Source organism: Pagrus major, chromosome 5, assembly GCF_040436345.1.
Source record: "Pagrus major chromosome 5, Pma_NU_1.0".
NCBI lineage: Eukaryota > Metazoa > Chordata > Actinopteri > Spariformes > Sparidae > Pagrus > Pagrus major.
Genome location: NC_133219.1, coordinates 7329572 through 7356212, shown reverse-complemented (window position 1 = coordinate 7356212; position 26641 = coordinate 7329572). Strand labels below are relative to the sequence as shown.

Genomic DNA, 26641 nt, shown 5'->3' with positions numbered 1-26641 from the left:
GACAGACCGGTGCTGCACGCTGCTTTATATGCGAGCAGCTCTCAGTACACGCCTCTCCAGTCATGAGACCTCTGCTGTCTCAAGTTAATGTGTAGCTGCTTGTTGGCACGGAGGAATAATTACAGTTGTGTTCATTTCAACCTGAAATCCCCAAATGATGTTTTCCCCTCACCACCGCGGAGACACAGAAATGTCCTTTGTTTCTGCCTAAATATATCCTGCTCATGGTGCTGAGGGAGGGGAGAAAACATTTTGGGCTACGGTGTGTTTATGGTAATCAGGGTTTGTTGTTTATTATGTAATCGGAGTAATGTTCCCATAATATTCCTCGAAACTATCTATAGGCCCAGTGTTGCTTCTTTCGTGGAAGTACAAATAGGAAACACGTGCTTAATGAGCTGATTGTTATTTAATGAAGTGACCACAGGTGATAACAACATGGCCTCCGCTCTGGTGCCACCTACCGGCCAAACTTCGTGTTTTTAATTCCAATTAAAAGAGCAGTTCACCCAAAAATGATCTGACTCCACTGCATTTATTTGACTTTATTAAAATGTAGTTACTAGTAACTTTACAGATAGCAGAGCCAAAGCTAAAGTAGCATATTTTTAAAGGAAAAGTACACCAAAGTTAAAATGCAGCCCCATGCCGATGGAAAGTCAGGCAGGTTTCGTTGTTCACAAAACATTTCTGGAGCTTCACAGCAAAACAGTGTTGCAGCATCTTTTTTGAAACAACTGACCTATCTGGGGACTTGTTCTAAAACATAAAAAAAATTAAAATAGAAATAAACATAAAATGGCTCTGTCAGCCTAACCCAAGTGTCTGGAAGTCCCAAGGGCCCAAATTAATTTGAAAACATGTTATTTACATCCTCATGGTTGAACTTGTGCACCCACCTCAGATGTGGTGCACACTAACGCTTTTAGCTTGGTAGCTACAGTCAAGATCTGGGCTGAAGAAGGGTGTAAATAATGTCTTTTCAAATCAATGTGAGATCTCGGGCTTCCAGAGACTTGGATTACGCTGCATGACCTGTATGGAGCCATTTTATGGTTGTTGTTCTTTTTATTGTTTATTGTTTATTTACGCATTAAAACAAGTCCCGAGCTACTTCAGTTGTTGTTTTGCTGTCAAGCTCCAAAAATATTTTGTGGATTGTGAAACTTCCCCTCACTTTCCATCAGCATGGGGGCGAGAAGATAATGACTCAGTTTTCATTTTTGGGTGACTATATCCTTTGAAGCGCTAAAGCTACTGTGTATTTAAGGGGTGCAAAAACAACACACAATTCTGAGTAACAGCTTTACATTTACAAGCAAATTCCACTGGCTGACAATTTCAGAGCCTTCTGTGTTGTTTAGCAGAATATTGCAGCACTGTTTTGCTGTGAAACTCCAGATGTAACTGTGGACTGATGAGAAAATGACTGATCGTTTAACATTATAAAAACCTCTTTCCTTTTATAGACTTTTAAAGAAAGTCTTGTTTCTTTCCCTGAGTCTCTTTCTCCTCGTCCATCTCTTGCCACAAGAGTGTTTAAGAATTCCCTCCACAGAAATATGCATTCTGCTACAATATGACCAAACTGAACTAAAGTTTAGTGGATGTGAGATCACCTGTTGTGTGCACAGCCTAGGAAGCAGGTGTACCTAAGCAAAACGCGAAGCAACAGTCACATACTACAGGATGTTACTCATCAACCTGTTATAAGTACTCACTTTACTGAGAAACTCCTCCCGACTGACAGGCCGCTTTCACTGTCAGCAGAATTGACTCTTTTTCCGAGATGCTACATTGCCTCCAAATCTGCTGATGAGTTCCTCTTCATTACTCATTTATTAAGTGTCTGCTGGATGATGTCGTTTGGATCGTGTGGAACATTTTGACCTTTCCAGAGCATGTGACAGGTCCAAATCTCTGTGACTCACACTGCTTGAGAAACGAAATGTGAAAGTGGCAGAGAATCTGCACCATTTCTGAGTTGTTTGTATGTGCTCGTCAGAAAAAAGGGGGCAGCGAGCACATCCTGTGTCATATTAAACAAGTGTTCTATCAGTTGATGTTGGTAAGCTGAATTTCTTGTCAAGCTTTCTTCAGCTCAGATCAGCTACACTGACATCCAGAGAGTAAGAAATTTGTGGCCAAACATTAACTTGTGAAGGACGGTGCCAAAACATATACTGTACAAACCACAGACATTATTACCTTTACTGAAACCTCCACTTACAGGGAGCTCAATTAGACTTTTAAATAAGCCAGATACCGGATATTAAAACCAAATCCTAATTCAATTCCCAATTCAGTATTCACTAATGTATCAGCTATGCATACCCTCTGTTGCCCAAGAGTGGTCAATGTAAGTGTCATCAAACAACTGACTTCACATGTCTTCATGGTGCAACTTAGGTTAGGTTTAGGCACACAGCTGTTTGGGTTAGGTGTTGGCGCTAACATGACTCTAAAATATTGTGACATCTTGTCATAAAAAAATCTGGTGTTGTCCCGACATCTCATCAATGTCTGATTCTGTTGGCAGTAACAGAGCAGGTAAATGTCTGGACATCTCGTCAAAAATATGTATTTGTTGCAGCTAACACAGCCTGAAAAATGTCCCAACATCTTGCAAAAATTTCCCTTTTCTTGCCACCAACACAGCAGTAAAATGTCCAGATGTGTCGTCAAAAATGTCTGGTTTTGTTGCCACTAAAATGGCTTGGAAATGTCATTGTCTCCTTAAAAAATTCCAGTGGTTTCGAACAATGTTTTCTCGTTTTCTCCCAGCTGTCAGGCTACCACCGTCTCCTGCTCCTCATGCCAACATGAAAGTCAGCTCATATGCATGTAAGATGAAAGTGATATGACACGTATTGTATCAATGTTAATATGATATGCATGACCCGTACAAGATGTCAACATTTTATTCTTGCGACTCGGCTGATGTAGTTCTTTTTAGTTTACAATAAAAAAAGTGCTTGTGGATTCTTTGTTGTTGCTGCTTTTTCTATTTAAGTCTGGTTTTATCCTAAAAAAACAAAAAACATTTGTTGTGCTGTTATATAACTGGGATAATGTTTGTGACAAACGCTTGTGAGGGTTTGGAGTCTATTAAAATGTCTCCGTTGATGTTACATGAAATGCAGCTGCGTTAACAGCAGTTCACGTGTCCAAAAACTAGGAGTAAGCATAAAGCTGCTTTAAAGGGCTTGATTCAAATCATATCCAATTGCTATTGTGGGTTAAATAAAGCTGCCACCCAGCGGTTCACGACCGAACAATTATCATTTAAACAATTATCCCAGATCTTTGATCATTTAGATACAAAGAGGTTGAACCAGAAGCTTGAAAATGAATCATGCTCTGCTCCCCATCAGAGACAAAGTCATTCCATGCAATCATGTTCTCATGAGATTACAGCTGTAATTTCAGTTATTTACAAAATGCTTCATGCTTTGTTGACAGTGATCTTACTCTCGACAGACAAGACAAAGTGCAAGAATTTTCCCAGAGGGCTCGGGCCAATCCTCTAAACTGTAGTCCAAACTTAATTACCACTGCCGCAGTCAAATTGAGTTAAATGTTGTTTTCTATCATGTTTGAGGTATTTAGAATCATAATTATCTTTTATTGTTGCCTCAAACGACAATGTGCATTTGTTGTGGAGCAGCTTGAGAAGTTTTTTCTCTTCACATTCTCATGACAGCCACTTTCAACTCAGTTGTACTAGACAGCAGCGCTCAATAGTTCAACACATTTTTATTTATTTTATAACACAAACTTGCATAATTGTGGCTTAGTGCATCGAATAAAGAGTTTATCTTAAAACAGATAAAGGCGTTTAAAAAAATATAAGTTAAGAACCTTTAAACTGCAAATGGTGCAAGGTCATTACTCATACAGCCTCGCCCCTGTCCATTGTAGTATTGCTAAATAAGATTTGAAGTGGATTAAGAGCATATGAATGAAGTGTGGCGTGCAGCTGTAAGAACCTGTAATGGAGTCGCCTCCTAGTGGTAAACTGAGCAAAGTATTGTCTCTCCCTTTCTCTTTCTCTCTCTGTTTAGTTTCTAAAGGTCACTCTGTCAGGCAACATTTGGCCCACAACAACACGTTTAGTGGCAGGGCTGTGTTTTTAGCTGTCTGAGCTGTTCATCATGCAACGTGAGACCATTTGTCAGTGACGCAGTTAGCTGTTTGAGGTTTACCCAAGGGCCTCTAGATGGCATCAATGCCCCTGTTCAGGTTACACTGGTTAATGAGTACACCTCATGTGGAAATACCAGTTTTAACACTTAATGAGGAAAAGTAATAACCAGCAGTTTGGTTGTTGTTTGCTCCTTTGTGTGTGGACAAGTCTGTTTGACGTACATTTTTTGCTACTGTATGGTGGATTTTAAGAGGTTTGGTGCAGATGTCTCAACTCAAACCACCCTATGACATAAGCTTGTCCACGTTTAACAATTTATCTTAACAATTATTCTGTAAACACATTAAATACACATTTCCCCTACATGATTTACAACTTTCCTCTCATGTTGTTCAACTGGTGAGCACATTACGGTTATTTCCCACCTCTTTAAAATTGACCAACTCTGTAATTTCAAAGACAGAAGCTTTGGATTTTCTTTTAAAAATGTGGCTTATCGTGTTTAAAGTTAGACAAGATAGGACATGCAAATAAGTAACTGAAGAGCTCGACTGGTTCTCATGCTCAGGCCTATATTAGCCCAACCCTTCCTTCCCCGCTTCCCTCCCTCCTATCCCTTGCCAAACAGGATCTGTAGGATCTTACAGAGTCATTTTCTCAGGAGACAGGAATGTCAGAACACAAGGCCTGGTGCCTGCTGCAACATGCAGCCTACATTCCCTCAAACTTACAGGAAAAAGTCCCAAATGTGTTGCTCATACATCCATTTAATTTCCACTCAGTGTGTGGCAACAAGGCTCCATGTAAAACGGCATGTGAGCACCGGACGTGGTGCAGACGCAAACTGACTCACTCCAAATTAGGTTGTCTGGTAAACCCAGCCCATTTTTACAAGGTGAATTGACGACCTTTGAAAGTGTGAGTTTTGTTCATTTTGTGATATCCTAAAACAGAAATTTCCAAGATTGAAACAGACAAAAGATTTGTTAGATGATACAATACAAATGACGACCACACACAAAACTATGAAAGAATTTTTGAGATTTTATTTTTTCAAGATCTTTTGAAGAGTCTTTGTTTTGTGTACAGCTTTTAAGCATTATATCTTACAGCAGATAGGCGAGTCAGTTAGACTATAAGAAACCCAGATGTATCAGAATATAAATATAATACAACAAAACTGTGGCATTCAGGCTGCATTAAAAGAATGACACAAAATGAAAAAGAAATGTAAAGGATCATTTGGCAGATTTTTCAATCCTCCCACATCACCATCCACTGTATCTCAGATGCTATCGACAAGCAGAGAGAAGAAATGTAACAAAACAAGGACGTCCCATTCATGCTACATTCGTCTGTGTGTCTTAAATTTGGACACATTGAAGTCCAAAGTGACAGCACTCCTGGATCTGTTAGCTCTCACCACCAGCGCTGGCATTTCCATCGCTCAATAAGCAGAGCTGCACGCAGTGAAATGTTAAAAAGTAAAGTTTCTTCCCACTTCAGGGATCATTTCTGATTCAATTGACAGACCAGTGGCTTGAGGTGGGCGATGAGCTGCTGGTGGACTCTTTGCGGGACTGATTTGAGCTGTGGCTGTAGGTTGGGGAGTGAGTAACACTCGGACTGCTGGGTGGTGTGGAGGAACAGGAGGAAGACTTGGATTTGATCTGCAACCACTTGTCACCCAGTGCCTTGGCGAAGTGGTCGTCGACAGACAGGCTGATGGAGAGCTGCTGGGAGCGAGCTTTCTGGTAGTTCGCTCCGAGGCTCCTCTGGAAATGCTCCTCGACCACGTGGTCGTAGGTGGATTTGGGAACCACTGTAAGAGAAAGGATGAATGGATGAAACATCAAATACACACCTCAGTGAGTCAGTAAAAGTGAGTAGATGTCTGTATTATGACATGTGAGTGACGATTAGGGAGTGACCGTCTAGTGGATTAACTCATTCACAGGAGTGTGAGACTGACCTGATGAATGGCCTCTGTGAACCTCAGGCCTGCAGGAAGGGTTTCTTAACGAGGAGACGCAAGTGATCACAGAGGGACGCATCTGGAAGAATAAACCAAAAGAAGATGAGTCATTAATTACATGAAAAGACACAGAGAAAGGACTTTATTTGTGCATTCATACCACAGCATCACTGCTTTATGTCTTCTGTTTATCCCACAAAATGATTACTATCACCTAAACCTCAATGTGCAATTGGTCCCATTACCACAAATAGCATACAAAGTTCAATTCGAAAAGCCAAATGATTTGAAGACTGATTAAACTGGTTGGGTTTGGCCCATGAAAAACAGATCACTCCCAGTGTGGTGGCATATGCAGGTCAAAGAGGGAGCAGTCTGTTTGGTCTTGTTGATGGCATTCCTCCCTCCATTGCTCACATTTTCTTCCTGAATCCTGCTGGATTGCATAGCACCAACAAGCTTAGGCCTGTATGCACTCTTGGAGGAAGAATGTCTGTGCAGTTGGATTCACTGACTACAGGTGGGAGATGTACCACCGCTGTGGTTAGCCTCGAGCTACACTCAGACAACAAAGGGACGTGCAGTGATGCCACTGTACTTGAGTTCTGACAGCCCAAACATCCTGCTCTACACAGAGTTTGCAGGTGAATTACCTGGATTTGAGTGGCCGCAGAGCTTTTAGTCTTCTCCTCTGTGTTTTCAGGGTCTTTTCTTGGTTTCTTGATGAGGGCGAGTGGTTCATCCATGACTGGTGCGTAGTACACATGGGTGGGCAGAGGGCTGGTGGGGCTTGGTGTTGGACTCCAGGTGGATGTGGGGCTCTGAGGCCTGTTAAACACCGCCGGTGCTGGTGCTGCTCTCTGGGCAGCTCTACCACTGCTCCTGCTTAGCGCCCGCTCTCGCCTGAAACATGAAATCATCAGAAAATGTCACATCTCATTGACAGGATTTATATTTGATCAATCATGGTTTAAAATGTGAATTATCGTTGGAAAAATGAGCACAACTGTTTCACAAACCTTTCCTCCAATGTCAGGCCTCTCTCGTGGCTGCGCTTGCGTTTCATTGGATAAACTGTTGGGACTCGAGGTCGGTCATTTGTCATGTGTCTGTATCTGTCTTCGCTTCTGAGGTGAGGCTGACCTGAAACACATAAAATTCAAGTGCAGATTTAGAATAAGCAGGTTTGTTTAGGCTCATTTTCTCAAGAAGAAGACTATCACCAGAAGGATGGCCAGTTACTGGCAGTGATGATTTTACTACAGTTGTAACAGTGTGTCACACAGTGGTGAGTAACTACTTGTTTTGATCCGTGACATCAACCTGCATGACTACTATTCGTGGGAAAATGTTTTTTTTGTCACCGTTAATTGTAAACTCCGTTAACTCGTAGAACCCGATCTACCTGATCAGTGAGGCTTACAACACTCCACAGCTGATTCAATGCTAACGGTAAATGTTGTTTTTCTGCATAATGTTGGCAATCAGCCCTATCACACAGTCTAAAGGGCACAATCAACAGGCTCTGTTATGGATGTGTGCCACATATCTAACAGCTTAGTGTTTGAAGGACCCCGTCTTAGGCGGCACCCATTTGTGAACGGGCCATCAGGGAGAATACACACTGGGTTTTTCTGCAACTACACAAGTTGAAACACATCAAGAAGAGGAAGCTGATGATGTCACTGATGCGTTGAAGAAGACAAATTGAAATATGAATTCTAAGTTAAATGATTTCAGGTGTATTTATAACACTTACCAAATTTGACTCAAAGCAAAATAAAAAAAAATAAAAAAAGTTATATTTTTAAATCCATGAACTCAACATGAGCTACTGTCGCACATCATGTTCCAAGCAGTCACGCATACAGTCAAAACACAAAGCTTTGTTTGAAAATGTAATGGCAGCATAATTGCACTGTGGCCCATTGTTTGACTGTATGCTTAGTTGACACTTGGAAATAGACACTGATGGGGCAGCGGGAGTCCTCCAATGCTCCTTCAACTATATTCAAATCTGTCATTGTGGGTTTTTAAAGAGGTCACACTTACATGGAGCACCTTATTGAAATCTAACAATGGGCTGATGCTGTTTGTCACTGGAAGAACAATAAAAGCTGTTCACAGTGTCTTCGCGCCCCAATCCACATTACCTGCTGGGTGAACACTCCAACACCTGTGAGCACAGTGCCATTGTGGAGGGGGAGGTATAACCACACCTATGCTGATTTTCTAATGCCTCGGGCATGGATATTTCTTCCTTCTTACCAGCAGGACTACACTGCCTGACCTTCTGTTTTGCTGCGTTGAATCAGATTATGGATATATAACAGAAACACGGGATAGTTGTGAGCGAGAACACAATTTAAATGAGTTCAATCTTAGTTTTAATAGAGAGTCATTAATTCTGTAGTCTAAGTAGATGTCCTGTATGAAATCTACTTATTTTTTCCTTTTTGATAAATAAGCTAAACATATTTCACAATGTATATTTTAATAGTCCCTGTTAGTTTTCATGTCACTGTCACATCTCTTTCCATTTTTAACAGTTTATACATAAGTATCATGTGAAAAACAAAAAAGGCAAATGACACTGTAATAAGCAGTATAATATAAAATATAAGGTTATAATATTAAAAGGTCATGACATAAGGATCTTAACACACAAACCTGTGATATTTAGGTGTTATAGCACAACTACAGCAGAAAATTGGTTCAACTGATTGAGGTAAAGTAACATGAAAATTAAAGTAATAATCAATCTTACCTTCTAAAATGTAGACCTTGAAGCCGCTGCTCATCCGAGTAATGTATTGGAAATTAGCCACAGCCATGACTCCTTGTCTTTCTGAAGCCAAACACAGAGGAACACCTTAACTGCTGGATCTCACAGCACACAATGAGCCTCAGTTTGAGATTGTATTGGACAGGTAATGAGATGCTGGGAGTGAGCTCAGCCAGGTAAAGTATCAGGTGGGTGCAGATAGGTGCAGTGGCTTCCCTGTGACTCAGTCCTTGCGTTTAGATTGGCTACCGTCTCAGCCAATCAAGAAGCCGTTCAGCGTTGTTATTGTCCTGCGGGTGGAATGAGCTCACGGGTCAGCCTGTCTCTCAGGTAGAAAGTGGTAAATGTCAGTAGAGTACCACAGAATCCACACCGTTTTAAGAAGCCTCTGGCTTTATTCAACACTTTCTTTTGTACAAGATTATCATCACAAAATATTCACCTCTTTGGTCTTGAATCATGTTTATCACACAGTTTTTTAAGATTTCTCTGAACAAAGTGAAGTGTGTCTTTTGTTTCCCTCCATGCAGTCAGCACCTGTCCCCCTCCCCTCCCCTCCCACCTAATCTGCAATCTCACCAAACCGCATTTTTTCGAGCTCTTAGCCCACCGGAGCTCCAGTCATTCCACTGACCTGCCCATACACGCACGCAGCTGCACTGTGAGCCTGCCTCACCAGTAATCCAAAGGCTTTTGTTGATGGCCAGACAAAGACTCCTAAGTCCTGGAAATGCTGCTGCCATGAGAACAATCTCGCCTGAGCACATTGAGGAGTTTGGTCACACGTAGAAAGTCTTTGGAGGCCACTCACTACAGATACTGTGTGACATTGCTCACAGAATAATTATGGGGATATATGACATATACAGACATATCAATTATATGTTTATGATGGATCATGGTTAAATTAATTGAGAAAGCTGATCCTCTGTGCTGCCATAGTATTGGCTGACACATTATTTTGTTTCAGGCTGTTTAATGTCCCAACAAAGTGATTGGTTCAAAAATGAGAAAGAGCTGCACATATAAAGGTCTTACTGTGAATACATGCATGAAAAGTGTGATGCTGAACTCAATCTAAGCTCAACAGTGCCACCCCAAGTCATAACCTGAATTCCATCATTACCTGCACTTGAGTCCTGTGCATGCATTTAATCAAAGAATAGCAAAAATGTTGTACTCATTTTGAAAACACATCTAGTCACTGGCAGATTCCTTTCTTGAACATGCAAATCTTGGTTTAGTATGTGTGGAATCTGTGAGTGTGTGACAGTTCTTGATTTGTAGCATTATTTGTCGTCTGCACTTCAAACAGCTAAGAGTGATCTCTTCCGGTTGTTGTGTTTATGTCTGTACTAGCACAATGACAAAATAATTTGCTCTTCATGCTGAAAAAGAGAAACAAAGTGCAGCAAAAATGTTTGTTTCAATACACAAGAAATAGTACTCATCTTTGTCTGATCCAGCTGTTTACACAATCCCCAACATGATGTAATACTCCATATGAGAGGTTGTGACGTGGATCTTCTTAGTAGTAGAAGGCTCAAGTGTTAACACTGCAACAGGAACATTAGTATTCAGCTAATGATTAATTATTTATCAGTAAGTGGATTCATTAAAATGATTACATAACAAGATATTTTTTATTCAACCGGGACTGAAACCACAAGGTATTAACCTGACAAAACGTAAGCCGTACACTACTGTTGAGTAAATAATGTAATCGTGATATTGTTAATAAAATCAACAAAGACTTTAGAGCTTTGCTTTGTAGAGTGTGTTGCTGCTCTGTGAGTGAATGTTTTCCCACCACTGTGTCTGCACAGCAGTTGTACTGAGACATGTTGACAAATGACTCAACCAGAGAGGCAGAATTTTTGGACTGAACTTGAAAGGTGTAGTGTAAACATTAAGGCAATGGATTAGTCTCTAAATGTATGAACTGCTAAATAAACAAATTAAAAAAAGACATAGCCTGCATCAAAATTCAAATAAATGATGATCTTGTCAAAACATTTTTAAATGATGATTATTTTGTCATGAAAAAGTCTTTAAATGTCTCTTTTAAGCTTTTATATGATACCGAAATGTCTTGTAACAAATATATCCCAAAAATATACTTAATTGTTTTATTACAATGTGAACAGCAGCACTTAAACATCCTTTTTTAAAAAAAGAAAAAAAATTTTCATTATGTTATCAGCATATATTGGCTATTAATTGCTAAATGGAGAGATAGTATAGCCTACCTATCTCTAGCTGTCCTTTATTCTACTCAGGGCTGTGTAGAAACAGATTCAATGGACCAAGTACTTAATTAAATATAACTATAATTAGTCCAGATTTCATTTGAAAAATCTCAATAACTCTGTAGTTTGATTATAGTTATGTTTTCATGGATTACTTGATCACATATTTGATTACATCTTTAAAATATGGCAAAAATTATGATTTTTTTTCATGATTATGTCGTGAAAAGTGTGTTTGACAAACAGAGCTGTTAGATAAGTGACCCACTCTGTGGCAGACCTGGAGGGAGAAAAAACAATGTTGAGTCACTGACTAAAACTAATGTTAGTTTTTGGATGATGATTAATGGACAATTGAGCTTTTAATATTAATCTTTTATTCATATTGACAATGGAAGATGAACATTTTTGGGGAAATTCTAAGTGCTATATCATGTATGATATAGCACTTAGTATTACCACGACCTGGATGACTGAGAACCTTCATCAACATTTTTTCAGAAAGTGCACCTCTTGCATTGCAACCGCTAACACAAAAGAAATAGAATCCCACATGTTGTAGAATACAGTACACCTGTAGTCTGTGCCAGTACTGTTTTCATGAAAGTGATTTGATTTCACCAAATGTAAGTGCATTTATTTGCATTGAAAATGTTTTGATATGTTTAAAGAGAAAAAGAACATTTGTGAAACTCATTTCTTTTGGCTGCGTCCATTTTTTTTCTCTATAAAAAATAGTATAGGCAGCAGTAGAGTGGATCTTTTTAGTAGTAGAGGGTAAGAGGTAGAAATAGTATCAGTGTTAGCTACACTCAGACAACAAGTGTAATCCAAAAGTATTCAGATGTTACATTATTTTTAATGCAGTGGATTACTAATTACACAATTGCCATGTAATATATATTCAGTAAGAGACCACATTTCACAGTAATCTGACTCTGCACTGACTCTCCTGGTTGATGTAAGAAATGCGCTGAGGAATGTTTATCAGTGTCCATCAGTCAGCTACCATAGTAAGGGCCTGGGGCTCCCCGGGGGTCTGTGTTGATCACTTGCTCTGTGTGTCACCAACAGATGGCGCATCTCACGACCTGTATTGACTGAAAATCAAAAGTAACACCATGTGTCAGCGTCCTGAGAGCCGATCATCCACTGCTGCTTCACTGACCGCAGCAGGAAGCAGTATCACATCAACACCCGTGTGCACCCCGTGGAGTCAACAGCAGGCTCATGTCTGACAGTGAGCGACGCCCCTGTGTCACCCTGTCCTCATCAGCACCACCATCATATCCCAACACAGAGCTGCGTCAAGTCACACACAGGCAGACTGAACGACACAGGAAGTGTTATAATATTCCCTTTAATACAACTCAAAAGACAGAAATACATTACCCTGTTCGGAACTACAGTGTGTTACAATTAACCACATGCTGAAATCCAATTAGACTGTCAAGACTCACCTTAGAAATAAAATACAAAAACATCTTCAGCCAATCAACATGTCTTATTTTGAAAGCAACACCCGGAAGTGCCGCACCTCACCCCGCCTAGCTCTACTGTGGTCCAGCCTCTCAGGCTCCCTTCCCTCCGGATGACTGGGAGTGACGCAGGGCAGGCAGACGGAAAAAACTGGGGCTTGAGTGGAAGGACAGGGAGAACGGCGGTGATGCAGGAAGGACTGTAGCTTCCATCTCACAGGTTCAAGCCCGATGCTCGGCCTGCCCGCCCGTACACAGGACATGAGAGACACGCATACGCTGGCTTTCCTGTGAGAGATAATAATAAGGCATCATCACCTCATCCTTTGGGGCGGATCAGCGCTAGATACACTCCCAGGTAGGCTTGTTATCATGACACTTGCTCCTGATCAGAGGTCGCTTTGATTTGCTTGTTTGTGAAGAAAATTGGCTATAAATCAGATTTAATGGTGAAAGTAATTGATTTCATTTGAGTCAGTCGTGTGCACCCTAATTTTTCCATCTTAAACCAAGAGGTTGTGTGATGGTTTGCTAATTCCTTAAGCGACTCAGTCACGATTCCTCAGCAGGATCCTGTAATCAGATATCAGAATTCTGCTCCTAATCGATAACACAAGGCTCGTTTCTCTTTAGGCAACATTGATGCCACATCTGCACATGGGAAAGTAGCCTAGTCATTCCGTTTTCTCCCAGAACTTGTAAGTATAAGCATCCACTTTGAGGATATCTGGACACCCCTGTCCGTCATTTTATTAAGTCTCCATCATGAACTACCTGCGTCGACGACTCTCGGACAGCAATTTCATGTCCAACCTGCCCAATGGCTACATGACCGATCTCCAACGCCCCGAGCCGCCGCAGCAAAGCCCCGCAGTGTCGCCAGGGCCGTCGGAGAGGCGCCAGTCCACCAGCCAGCCGCAGCCTGCAGCAGGTGGAGGCTCCGGCTTCTTCTCATCCATATCCCATGCTGTCAAACAGACCACAGCTGCTGCGGCTGCGACCTTATCCGAGGCGGCGGACCGGGCAGGAGTCTCCAGCAGTGCCAAGATCCTCTTGGTTATCGACGACCAGCAGACCGACTGGTAAGAGCAGTGCGCATCGCCAGCGCGGTGCCTCGTCTAGACAGAAATGTGTGCCAGACCGTGGGTTGCAGTGGCCTTAACATCTAGAAGGTCATATGATTCATCCAGTGCTGGGAGATATATCACGTGTAACAGCCCGTTAGGCTCACAACAGAAACACCTTGCAGGTTTGTGCGCTGGTGGTGCCCTGGCAAAGAGCGCAACAGACTGAAGGCAGAGAAGCCATTTTCATTAGACGATCAGCTGTTGCTTGTGTCGAAGTAATGTTGGATTCTGCCAATAAAATGATGAAAACGATGCCAATACCTAGGCTGGTGCCATGATGATGCAGGTTTTTTTTGTTCAAATCGAGGTGATGTAAGGACAAATTCTGCACAAGAAAAATGCATGCACCAGGGAAACCAAGCCTCTACACCAGTGTGCATAATGCATTATTATTAGAGCTTTGCGCACAGGTCTCAGGCGATGAAACACCGCACTCCTGTCTCTGAATGACACCGTAGATGACAATACACCAGGCAGATGTGTGCACCATCACACCACAGAGAGTATGTCCTTTTCTTGCTCTGTCAGAACTGCCAGGAGATGTGGATATTTATGTTTCATAGGATGGATGTAAAATGCAAGGATCAGTATGTCCTCCTTATGTCCAGTTCATGTTAGATAGTCTTCCTAATTTAGCTTGACCGTTTTGTTTATGTTGCAAGGTGTATCTAAAAAGGCTGAAACAGCCTAATCCTGATGCACTGCCAGCAGGGAGAGTAATTATGCAGCATACTGCCTCTAATAGATTACTGTGTCTGTGAAAAATAGCATTTTCTTCCATTGTTGTCAGCTTATTTGAGGAGGAGTATTCTCAGAGTTTTGAAAATGTTTCGCAAATGCTGGAGAGAATGTCAGCTGTCAATTACAGGAGCACATTTGCAAAATGAAATTCATGTTTTGTGTCTTCATGTGAACAACAACTGGATTCAAATCCTCATCTCACATGCAGGGTAAAGGTCTTCAGAGGAAGGAAGGTCCACGGAGAATATGACATCAAGGTAGAACAGGTAGGCTTCACATCTCTTCATAACTCTTTGCTGGATTCTGTCCAACTGTGCAACTTTACATCCCTCCAGAAGGACAGGCAACTGAAATACAGACCGCAGAGGCTGGACTTGTTGAAAGAAATGACCCAAGCTTTACTTAGACTCATGACCAGACATTGAACTTCAAATGGAGGGATGTTACATCATTCTTTCATCAGAATATTTTGTGTTGTGCGGTGCCTCACTGCCTGTGATCTATTTATATAAGATCTGGTGACTGAACAGTTTAGCTTCCACCTCTTTAGATGACAACATTATTGTAGGATGAGTTGATTGTATTTATTTCTGGTCATTATTCTCTCTAAAAGCAAAAGCAGCTATAAATTGTCAATGGAAAATGTGCCCCTAGAAATATTATGCATCATTTCTCATCACTTTTTTGGTTTCAAACCTTTATTTTCTGAGGGAGTTTCATGTGTCTTGTTGGGTCATTTTGTTGAGTAACCCTTACTAATTTCTCCACTTGCATTTGAGCTACACTGGTCAACAACAGGCTCGATAATAACATGAAATAATTCATGGTTTTTAAATAAATTATCCAACACAATGGAAGCCATTACCGCGTTCATAGAGTCCTTAGAATGATAAATGTCACTCCAGGTCCAGGTCACTAATGAGTATTGGTAGAAGAGGGGGACTGCTGCATTCATTCATTGATTTATTCTCCTGACACTGGATTAAGAAAATTATATTTTGTTTGACAGATGCCTCCACAAAACCATTCTGAATGCATTTTATTGCAATCTCTTCTAAAGATAAATCAGCTGTCTGTGTAACGTAACAGCTGACCAATACTCAGTTGTGTGTGACTTGTAAAGTGAAGCCTCATAAGAATATTTATTAATACAAGTGCCACTGGCTATTTATGCTGTAATCCACCTAACAGCACTTTGAAGAGACTCTCAAAGTTTAAAATCTTATTCTTTGCCTGAGGCACTTTCCACTCTTCCTATTTTTGTCCCTCTACTTCATGTTGCGCTTGCGTTTCCATTATTTCCCCTGTGGCCCCTTAGCAGGAAGAACACACTTCAGATAAAGTCTGCTGTCTTATAATTATACCATGTTCAACTTGGCTCATGTGGAGTAGGGAGTCATCATCTGTTCTCCTGCTCTGATCGAAGTGTTCATTGGGGATTAACCATGCTGTTGTCCTTTTAGGCAGAGTTCTCTGAAATCAACCTGGTGGCCAATTCCATAGGCTCCTACAACGTGAACATTGATGCGATCAGGGGCGGCCATAAGGTTACCAAGTAAGTACTCTGCAAAATATTTCTAGTAAAGGGAACAGTTCACCCAAAGATGAAAATTTGGTCAGTATCTACTCACCTTCATGATGATGGAAAGTTGGGTGAAGTTCTGTAGTCCACAAAACATTTCTGGAGCTGCACAGTTTTGCTTCATTCTCCTAAACAACTAATGTAGCTGGGGACTTGTTTTAATCCTAAAAAACAACAACCAAAAAACATGAAATGGCTCCATACTGCTCATCCTGCATGATCGTAATCTCTGGAAGCCCCCACATCCCAAATTAATGTGAAGCAACTTTATTTACACCCTTTTAAGGCCAAAAACTTTATTATACCTGCCAAGCTAAAAGCGTTAGCATGCACCGCATCTGAAGTGGGTGCACAAGCTTGACCTGCATCAAGGGTGTAAATAACATCTTTTCAAATCAATTTGGGATCTCGGGACTTCCTGAGACTTAAATTACATTGGAAGAGCTGTATGTAATGACTGAATTTTGGGTGAACTGTCCCTTTAAGAACACAGTCCACAGTGCTGCTGCGAGTTTGAGGTTATGTTGAAGTCTACCCTGAATGAAAGTACCTCATAACTGCTCAGTTTGTCTTGAAACACAGTTTAATATTTTGCTAATGTCCTCTGTCTTAGATCCATTAAGCCAGACTTTGTGCTGATCAGACAGCATGCCTTCAGCATGGACAAGAACGGAGACCACCGGAACATGGTGATTGGACTGCAGTACGCTGGACTGCCAAGTGTGAACTCTTTGCACTCTGTTTACAACTTCTGTGACAAACCATGGGTGGTAAGTAAAGAGTAAAAGTAAAAGTAAAGGTGCAGTAAGCGATTCTGGAAGAAGGTGTTTGTGCTTTGGGTTGGGGTGCCATAATTTGCCTTTTAAAAGTCCTTGAATTCTATCATTTCAAAAGACCTGAATATCTTTGGTTTGTGGGCAAAACAAGATATTTAAGACGTCATCTTGGGTTGTTGGAAAGACCTTTAAAGACAACTAATTGATTAATGAAGAAAAGAATCAACAGATTAAAAGTCAATGAAAATAAACACTAGCTGCAGCCTTAGAGTCTACAGTATAGTCTACATTGTATTTTAGTATTAGTAGTAAGTATTGTAAAACCATATTGCACATTTAATTCAGCTACATAAACATATTAAACTTTGTTTTGGATTACAAATCCCCCGTATTTGTGTTTATTTCAGTTTGCTCAGATGTCTAGACTCCACAAGCAACTGGGCCCAGAGGAGTTCCCACTGATTGAACAGGTTTACTATCCAAACCACAAGGAAATGGTGAGTTCTTTGCCATCTGCTCTCCTCCTCTTTCTCCTCCCCCCTTTCCGCTTGTGCTGATGGGTATGTATTGATGCTAAGCAACCCTTAAAGAGACAAATACACGGACAGGTCTGAAAGGGTCACGTTTTAGGAGCTAATTCACTTCCGTGTCAATATTCAGTCTCATGTGGCAGCTGAGACCAATCTAATTTTCTAGGGAGTGTCTTGTTTTTTTGTGTTCCAGGCAGAGACAGTTTTTTTTTTGATGATTTGTGTGCCAAGTCAGAGTCATTACATTATACCATGTCTGTTGGTGCAGAGCAGTCATCCCCACCCCTGCAGTCACAGGCTGACAGTACTCGGCTGGCTTTCAAGCCATCAATATGAATCAGAATTCCCTGCAAAAATAGAATTAGAATAGAATAGAATTAGGTGCAATTTGTCATTCCTGTTTGATTTAAATTGATTAATTTATCAGTGCTTTTAATCACTAGAGTACTCCAATGAAGTTCATTTATGTGATAAATGAGTATGTGATAATGCTGTTGTTACAGATTACCTCCCCCCGCTTCCCTGTAGTGGTAAAGATGGGTCATGCTCACTCAGGAATGGGAAAGGTAGTATTGGAATGTTTACACTGTTCGATGTAAACACAATATTTCTGGGACCTATATACTGTATATGCCGGTATATTTATATTTTGATTGCTACCCCAGGTAAAAGTGGACAATCAATACGATTTTCAAGATATTGCCAGTGTTGTGGCACTGACCAAGACTTACGCCACATCTGAGCCCTTCATTGATGCAAAGTATGATGTCCGCATCCAGAAGATTGGCGACAACTACAAAGCTTACATGTGAGTGAAATTAGGATTCTACTCTCTTCCGTTTCAACCAACACACTATTACTTTATTAAATTAAGGTTGTTTAACATGAAAATTATGTTTTAATTTTAATTAACAGGAGAACATCAATTTCTGGCAACTGGAAAACCAACACGGGCTCATCTATGCTTGAGCAGGTGGCCATGTCAGACAAGTAAGAGCTCTTAAATGCAGATGAGTTGAGAAACAGTAAATCCTGTAATGTCACCCTGCACTATTATAGATCTGTTTAACATGTTCTTGCAGGTACAGAATGTGGGTGGACTCTTGTGCTGACATCTTTGGAGGGTTGGATATCTGTGCTGTGGAGGCTCTACATGGTAAAGATGGCAAGGACTACATCATAGAGGTACGAGCAGGCAGTATAATGATATTAAGGGAATGTTTGTCTGTAAACAGAAAAAGAATCCATAAAGGCCATCATCTTGTTGATTTTTAGGTTGATGACTGTTCGATGCCACTAATTGGGGACCAACAGGATGAAGATCGCGTTCAGATTGCAGAGCTGGTGATTTCTAAGATGAACCAGTCTGTACCACACAGCTCTTCCACAGTCCGTGCTGCAGCAGGACAGCCGACACAGGTGCTCAAACCACAGATAGTCAATACTTAATACAGTAAACTCTTAATTTGCATTATTTAACACTTTTTATTAGTTAGAACAGCGAACATTAGTATTCAACAACTTCCTTGATGACATTATCTAGTGATAGTGTTACTATCACTAGATAATCTATGCCTGGATGTTAATATGATTAAATTATTGATTCAAATGATACAAACAGGTCCAACACCAATATTTGTATAAGTCTGATTCTGTGATATTGAAGCCATCAAACTTTACAGTAATGTCTGAAAATGCATTTCTATATCGGACTGGACCAATACTCAACATCTCAGTCTTACAGTATTTTGCATTCAGGTGCATTGAACAAGCTGACATATACTTATGAGTTATCAGACAAGCACTTTCAAGGATAGATGCCATGCTTAATGGGTACATATAATTAAGTGTCATCAGTATAGAAGTGGAGATTTATGTCACATTTATGGATCATATGATTAAAAGACAACATAAAATTGAATAGTAATGGGCTAAGCACTGATCCCTGGGGGACTATAGACTTGATAAAGAGATCTGAGGCGGTCTTATTGTACTCACATATCACCTATGAGACAATGGACGAGAAAGGCAGAGGGAGTAAAACATCCCGCACTGGCATCATTTCGCATTCCTGCAATGGAGGATGTCTTACATGTTGTGGCAGAACGTCTTTACATAGCAATTATTCGGAATATTATTTCCTATCATTTTCTACTTTCTCCTTCGATAAATATTTATTCTCTGCCCTTTAAACCCCTGTGTGTTTCATAGAAAGCAGTGTCTCCTCAGCCTGTCTCACAGCCCAGAGTACCACAGGCTCAACAGCGCCCCTCACCTCAGGGTAAGAAACGTTTTACAGTCACAAAAATTATTTTCTTTATCCCCAAGGGTATTAGGAAAGTGAGTGTGATGGCTTATTTCATTTTTCTCTTGTAGGTGGTCAAAGTCCCCCATCTCAGCAGCGCCCACAACCTCAAGGCCAACCTCCCGCACAGTCCCAGCAATCTGTCAGCCCTGTTCCCGCTGAGCCCATTGCCCAGACTAAGGCTAGCCAAGGACCTGCAGCTCAGCCACGGCCACCAGGTCAGGGAGCTACTCAAGGCCAGAGACCTCCCTCTGGCCAGGGCTCTCCTCAGAGAAGCCAGGGAGGTTCACCTCAAACTCAGAGGCAACAGTCTGTCACCCAGCAGCAGAAACCGTCTGCAGGCCAGAAACCTCCAGCAGGCCAGCAGCAGAGGCCTGCCCAGCCCCCTAGGCAGCAGTCACAGGGAGGGCCACAGAGGGCTGGTCAGCAAGGTCGTCCTGGAGCACCCACCACCCAGCAGCCTCGACCTGCTGCTCAAGGCCAAGGGGGCCCGGGTGGACGCCCCCCACTGCAGCAAAAGCCTCAGCCCCCTCAGAAGCCCAGTCAGGACAACCCGACTGTGGGCGGCTCCCCACAACTAAAGTAAGTAACAATATATGATAAATGACGTGGGATCAGTTTCCTCTCATTTTTCATGAAATGAACTTTGCACTTGACCTAAACAGAAGATTCTTTCTTACTTTTTGCCTGCATTAAGATTGGCATGCCACATCGGAAAAATCTCTTCCGTGATCTGCCTGAATGTGCATGATTTATCGATCCTTATGTATTTAAGTCCTCCAACAGCCGTTTCACAAAACATAACATTTTCAGATCACCTGGAGAGAATGTGATACGTTAAAACAACAACAAGCGGAAGCTGGCTTGCAGTTGTTCAAAACCATAATGAATCTATCACATCTGTCACAAAATGTTTCAGGATGCAGGAGACCAAATTCTCTAAATCCAACTTTTTAATATTTTTTCCTCTTTGTAGCAAGGATATGCAGAAAAATAACAATTGATATAGTTAATTACTCTGCAGTTTTTCAACTTTAAGAAACCTTTAGACATTTCGTTTTTAATAATTTGTCATATCAGTAAGGGATAAGAACCAGAACTGTCACAACTGTCCAATACCATGGTCAGTTACCAAAGTTGTTGAGGGGTTGACTAATTGCTGGAACAATTTATAACATCCCATAAGGTTCATATGCAATGACAACATTGTTCTCTAGTAAACAGTAAACAGGACTAAATTTAGATATTACTTGACAACCGCAGATAAAGTGGTCTGCTCAGCTCATTGAACCCTTCGGCTCAGCTTTTAGCCAGAAAGCTAATGTTATGCTTGCAAGATTCAAAGTCAATAACATTGTGTATGGTTGACAAATAGTAAATATCATTGTTTAACAACAGGACTAGCTAGCTAGCCAGCAATGTCACTGTCACTGTACGAACAAATGATCGGCATTGTGAATTGTTTCTGCAGCCAGAAGTAGTAGTTCCTTCTGTGTTTGTTTATCAAGAGTTAATTGACACCCTGTGATATAGAGTAATTTTAATTATCCTCTTCTATCTACCAATAGTGGGATTTTCCACTATCAAATATGCTGTCAAATGAAAAATAGACAATATTTAATTTTATTGTGGCATATAATCAAAATACTTACCTAATGTATACTGCAGGGTGAATTATATTTAAAAGAAAAAAAAAGACAAAGCTACATTGAAAAAACTGCTTTTATTTCTACCAACAACTTATAGAACTCATTTTGAGTTAAGCTATCAAATATTTACAAAGCTGTACAAGTACACTTACATTTCTTCTGTATTTGTGAATGCTTTAGAACATTTTCTGTTGGCTTTTGATCCAAAAAGAATCTGTGTGACTGCTTCTACCTTAGTGCTCGATACATTGTGATGGTTTTCATGGACAAATGACTCACATAATCCAGATTTTGGATTTTATGAATTATATTGCATTATACTCTCTTGAAATAGAGTCATAAAGTACTTGTCATCAGTCCCTGACACAACATGCATTACTTTGCATCCAGACAAGTCATTCACTATTCATATCATATCAAAGCTACCTTGAAATGATAAGGTAATACTGAATGACTGTAGGGAAGGAATGCGCTTTTATCATCTTTTACAGAGCCTTTCCTCTCCAGTCTCTCTCTCTCTTTGTCTTGCCGTACTCCAGTCTTTCCATTCCATGGGTTTGCTGCATGACTTTAATAGCCTCTTCCTCTCCTCTATTGCCATTTTCCTCTCTTTATAGCAAGTCCCAGTCTCTTACCAATACCTTCAACATTCCAGAAACCCCAGCGCCACGAGCCAGCCTTAGCCAGGATGAGGTGAAGGCTGAAACCATACGCAATCTACGCAAATCTTTTGCCAGTCTCTTCTCAGACTGAGACGGCATAAGCCCCCCTCTCCCCTCCTCCTACTGACAGAAAGATGGACAGGCAAACTGAAGGGCATATTCCCCCCAATGATCAAGGACCAACAGGATGCCGTCTCCAATTCATGTGCATTGACCCTGAGATGAAAATGTACACACTTGACACCCACTGCCTAAAAAGTTAAAATATTTTAAATGAACAAAAAGTAGAACACAGAGTAAATTCAGGCACTGACGTCTGAAACATTCCTTGCCTCGCCTCAAGTTTAAGTCATTGTGTCACACAAAACAACACCTTACAGAAGCCTGTTTATGCATGAACACATACACAAAAATAAGGAACAAAATACTGCTGCCACTTGTTTGTTGGTGCTGTAAAGTCATTGTGATCTTTATGTTTGATTTTTGGTTGGTTTGCTGACCAACCAATTAAGGGACTGTATGAAAATGATAGGGCTGGGGAGGTGTGCTGAATATACAAAACAGTGAAAATACAACAACTCACTGTTGCTTACATTGTGACGTAGCTGGATTTGTGAGATCATGTGATCTTGTGAATCCATTATCCCACAGTGGTTCAAACCAGAAAGTCGATCCATCAGTGTCCTAAAGACTATTAACAGCAGGCAGCAATGTGTGAACACCAGTGAGAGAAGCGTCTGTTTGTTTAAAAAGAGGTTATGGTAGATGCTATAGCATCAGTTATATTAGAACTGGAGAGTATATTTAATCGAAAGAAGAGCAAAGAACAATGTTTTGCTCTTCTTCCGACCGGCTTCGGCAAGAGTTTGATTTATCAACAGCTTCAACTGGTCGTAATGATCCCCTATTGTTGATCTGAATGGTTGAACTTTGTTCAATCACCTGCCAAGTATCTTTTTAAAAGTGCCTGACCTTTTTCCAAACAGTTTCCAAGGATGACTACCCAGATGGTTCTGCGTAACAAACCATCTGGAGCACAAGGTTACATATCCTCTGCAAAGGGGAAAATGCACCTCCGTGGCCCACATTAAAGTCATCTTTTCAATTTAACTATTTGATCTCTTTTTATCTAATATTGTCACAAACATAAAATATGAAACAGAATAGAAATATAGGCTAAGAAAAAATACCTTCCCCTGCTCTCCCAAAAAAGTTAGACTACCTGACTTCTGACCCCCTCTGCCCCTAATACTTTTTGTACAGTCCCTAACTCAGCACAGCCGCGCACATAGGATGTCCAGTGTTTAGCTAATGCTAGATCTCTTGACTGCTCATGGTGATGTCTTAGCTGCATGTCAACAGGAGGCAATGGTTGCATTTTCCAACCCCTGACATTGGCGCTTGTAACTGTGTTGTCACATGTAGTTGAATTAGCTAGCTAGCAGAGTAACCTAGTAGGTGTTGTGAGTATGTTGTTGCTGCCAATTTTTTCTTCCAGTTTCTTTTCGTCGCACAAGAATAAAAAGCCTGAAAGCTCTCCACCTTGAACGCATGCCTTACACAGACAAGACCGTCAGATCAAATGGAGTTGTCTCAGGGATGTCCAATTGATTGTGACACTTGTATGTTGGTGAGGGTCTTCCATTACGGTTTTATTGTGGTCGTTTACCAATAATGAAGGGAAAGCATGCATTTTAATGAGGTAGAATGTTTTTTTTATTATCATGAATCATTCAAATGCTTTTGCACACAGAGTATACTGCAAAATTATACTTGAATACAGTGACACTGACTGAGGTATGGGGTCAATATTTTCAGGTTTATTCACCTGCCACTTGACAAAGCAGCAATTCAGTGGGCCCACCCTGGGGTGCTGCTGGGTCTGTTGTGGGTGCAGCACAGTAGAATACAGCATAAGCAGGGTTGACAACTGTTCGTGGAAAATGACAGTTTCATTTCATATTCCCTTGATTTCAAAGCTATGTAATGTATACACTTCTGACTGTAAACCAGCTATGAATTTAATGGATGTACAGTAAGATAGTGAATTATATCAGGGTTTAGCAGTAGGTCAGTGCATTGTCATTTTGCACTCAAGTCGGCCTTCAGTTTGCATCATTTGGTGCAGCAGAGTTTCTGCTTCCATATATGCCTCCTGGGCTCACACTTTGAAGAGGCTATACAATAAAGAAACTAAATAATGTAAAAGTATAGGAATGTCAACTGTGGGATGCACCTCTGCAGTAGGTTTTAGCACTCCCTGCCACCCCTCCTTTGCACTGACAACCCTTTCTTTGATCACAACTCTAAAAAATTCGAAACTGTTACTGAAAACGACTCTGTTTCCAGGCACTTAAAAAAAATGTCTTCCAGAAGGAGTGCTTTCCATTCAATGTTGATGTAGTATGGCAATATCATGCTTTTTAGAGAAGACCCATGAGCCAAAAAAAGTATAAAGGAGCCCTGGTTCCCCTGCAGATTCTCCATGCTGCCTGTGTTTATCAGTCTATTTGTGTAGCCACAGTGACCCCTTGTGCTCAATGGTGCATAAATGTGTGAATGTTGTTCTGTAACTGGTCAAACCAAATAGATGTGAGTGATGCAGATTGTCACCTTTATCCCCTGCTGCTATTTGTGCTTGTTGATATTATGTGTGTCTCTAAACTCTTTAAGCTTTATTTTTGAAACTTTGGCATTTCTGTTTAAATTATTTTGTAAATGCTTTATTTTTTCTATGAGGCAGGACTTTCTGGGGCTTGTCAGTTTATGCATTAGTGATTCAGGGCTTCATTTTTAAACTTTACAGTGACTCAGTGTCAGTGCATGACTGTCAGATTTATCGTGGTACAGCCTACAGCCAAGAGAATCATTAAGAGCAGCTTTGTGTAATTGTTACACTGAGTGTGTAATTTATGAAAATGAGCCATCACAATTAGCATGGATGGTTAACTTTGAAAAATGTCATCTTGTCACTCAGAGGCTTCGTCGCCATATTAAGACATACCATTTGGCACCTCTTGAGCCTGACAGGATGAGCTGTGACAGCAATGCAAAGAAGTAGTTTTATGCATTTATGTTTTTGATATTCACAGATTCTTTCTTACATTATTTATGGTGGATATATTTGACTGTGAATGTACATTATTTTCTTTGTTACAGTTAAGTTTTATTGTTTTCTAAATGCATTGTATAATCATTGTGAAAAGATTTAAGTCCTTACAAATTTGAGTGGAACTGATTGTCAGTCGATGCCTGCCAGATTTAAAAACGTACATCATAAATGTAAGTGCAAGAATCAAAAAGCTGAGATTTTTGTTGATCATAAAATAAATCATGGTGGATTATTGAATTAGATGTATAAAAAAAGAAGAATATTTGATGTTATATGCAATGTAGCTATATTATGTGATAATGAGTATGTTATTAAAACATGCACATGTCGAATAAAGTCTATGACCAACGAAGACTTGTTTTTTATTTGTTATTGTTGACTTAATATGAAACAGTAACAATGTTGCTTTCAGGTTCAAGTTATATTTCATCATATCTGTCCAACCTGGACAACACATCCTCACACCTAAACGACGAGTAGGTGGATTGCCAGCTAAAACATGACCTTTGTAGTGTACCATTGACAGGCATACTGGACCGTATCGTATGCACGTAGTCTGGTTAGGTTTAGGAAACATCGTAGTTTGGATGTACCTGACGTCATTTTACTTTGTTAGTAATTTAAAATAGCTCACTGTTGACCTTTGATTGCACAATGGACATGACCAGCGGTGCCATAAGTCAAAGTCTATGCTTGTTTAACCTGACAATCCATCCCCAACCTCCTCCTTAAGCAGACTTTCTTGTGCTTTAGACAACTTGCCTGACTTCCTCCTTTGCTGCCATAATAATTACTACAGCCACTAGAGGTCCCTGCCAAACAAGAAACGTAAATATGGTAGACCATATTTGTATTATATACCATTTCATATGTAAAAAACTGCTTTCACAGTTGACTTTTTCTGATGAGGACGGGCTGTCCTGGAAGAGGACACTATCCGGTATAGATAAGATTATCATCATTATCATATCATCCAAGTGAAATGTTTCAATATTAGGAAAATCCTCATAGCTGACTGGTGTTTATTCATTCACGTTTATAAAAATGAGCAGTTTTGAGGCTATTCTGTAAAAAGTTTCCCCATGAATAATAAATATATCAACTTCTGATCAACCAGTATCAATTTAATGCTTAACATCTTCCGGTTTTAAGACAAGTCATTCCTAATATGGCTACAGATACAGCTATTTTAGTTTGCTGAAAAGACACGGATACAGATACAGATAATGGTGAACTCGCTCATACCTACTTAAAATGTAATTTTTGTTGAATGTTTCCTTTTGCAAGTTGAAGGTCTAAAGATAGTGTGTTGTATGTTGTACATTTGAAGCCCCAAATCAAAAAGATTTCATAAAAATAAACTGTCTTGATCTGACATGACTTACAGACATACAGATTAAGGTTGAAAGTATGAATTTGGCCTTAAAATGTCCATATTAAACATGTAGGAGTTGTGCCTGTAGTGCTAATGAGCTAGCAAAATGACCAAAACACCCAAAATATGAGGTCAGGAAGGATCTGAA

The 26641-nt window shown here is 40.5% G+C and overlaps 2 protein-coding genes across 2 annotated transcripts; one reads left to right on the top strand and one right to left on the bottom strand.

Annotated features, from left to right (window-relative positions):
- Positions 1-5667: 5667 nt before the first annotated feature.
- On the bottom strand, positions 5668-8956 carry vgll4l (vestigial like 4 like). The gene is made up of 5 exons (XM_073465506.1): positions 8890-8956; positions 7142-7265; positions 6776-7025; positions 6120-6201; positions 5668-5969 (listed from the first exon to the last, which is right to left on the bottom strand). Exons 1-5 carry the CDS (start codon positions 8954-8956, stop codon positions 5668-5670), a joined length of 825 nt encoding a protein of 274 aa, XP_073321607.1.
- Positions 8957-13399: 4443 nt separating this feature from the next.
- syn1 (synapsin I) lies at positions 13400-22097 on the top strand. Its single transcript, XM_073466764.1, has 13 exons — positions 13400-13716; positions 14711-14768; positions 15966-16057; positions 16698-16854; positions 17268-17357; positions 17894-17956; positions 18056-18198; positions 18306-18380; positions 18473-18575; positions 18666-18809; positions 19602-19671; positions 19767-20277; positions 21962-22097. The coding sequence occupies exons 1-13, from the start codon at positions 13400-13402 to the stop codon at positions 22095-22097; spliced, it is 1959 nt and encodes a 652-aa protein (XP_073322865.1).
- Positions 22098-26641: the final 4544 nt, after the last annotated feature.

Bases quoted from the DNA above. Each gene is read 5' to 3' on its own strand.
- vgll4l (XM_073465506.1), bottom strand. From the start codon at position 8,956: ATGGCTGTGGCTAATTTCCAATACATTACTCGGATGAGCAGCGGCTTC. The intron at 7,266-8,889 runs GTAAGATTGATT...TATGTGTTTCAG, and splicing joins CAAGGTCTACATTTTAGAAG to GTCAGCCTCACCTCAGAAGC. The intron at 6,202-6,775 runs GTAATTCACCTG...TTATTCTTCCAG, and splicing joins CTGCGGCCACTCAAATCCAG to ATGCGTCCCTCTGTGATCAC.
- syn1 (XM_073466764.1), top strand. From the start codon at position 13,400: ATGAACTACCTGCGTCGACGACTCTCGGACAGCAATTTCATGTCCAAC. The intron at 14,769-15,965 runs GTAGGCTTCACA...TTGTCCTTTTAG, and splicing joins ATGACATCAAGGTAGAACAG to GCAGAGTTCTCTGAAATCAA. The intron at 17,957-18,055 runs GTAGTATTGGAA...TTGCTACCCCAG, and splicing joins CTCACTCAGGAATGGGAAAG to GTAAAAGTGGACAATCAATA.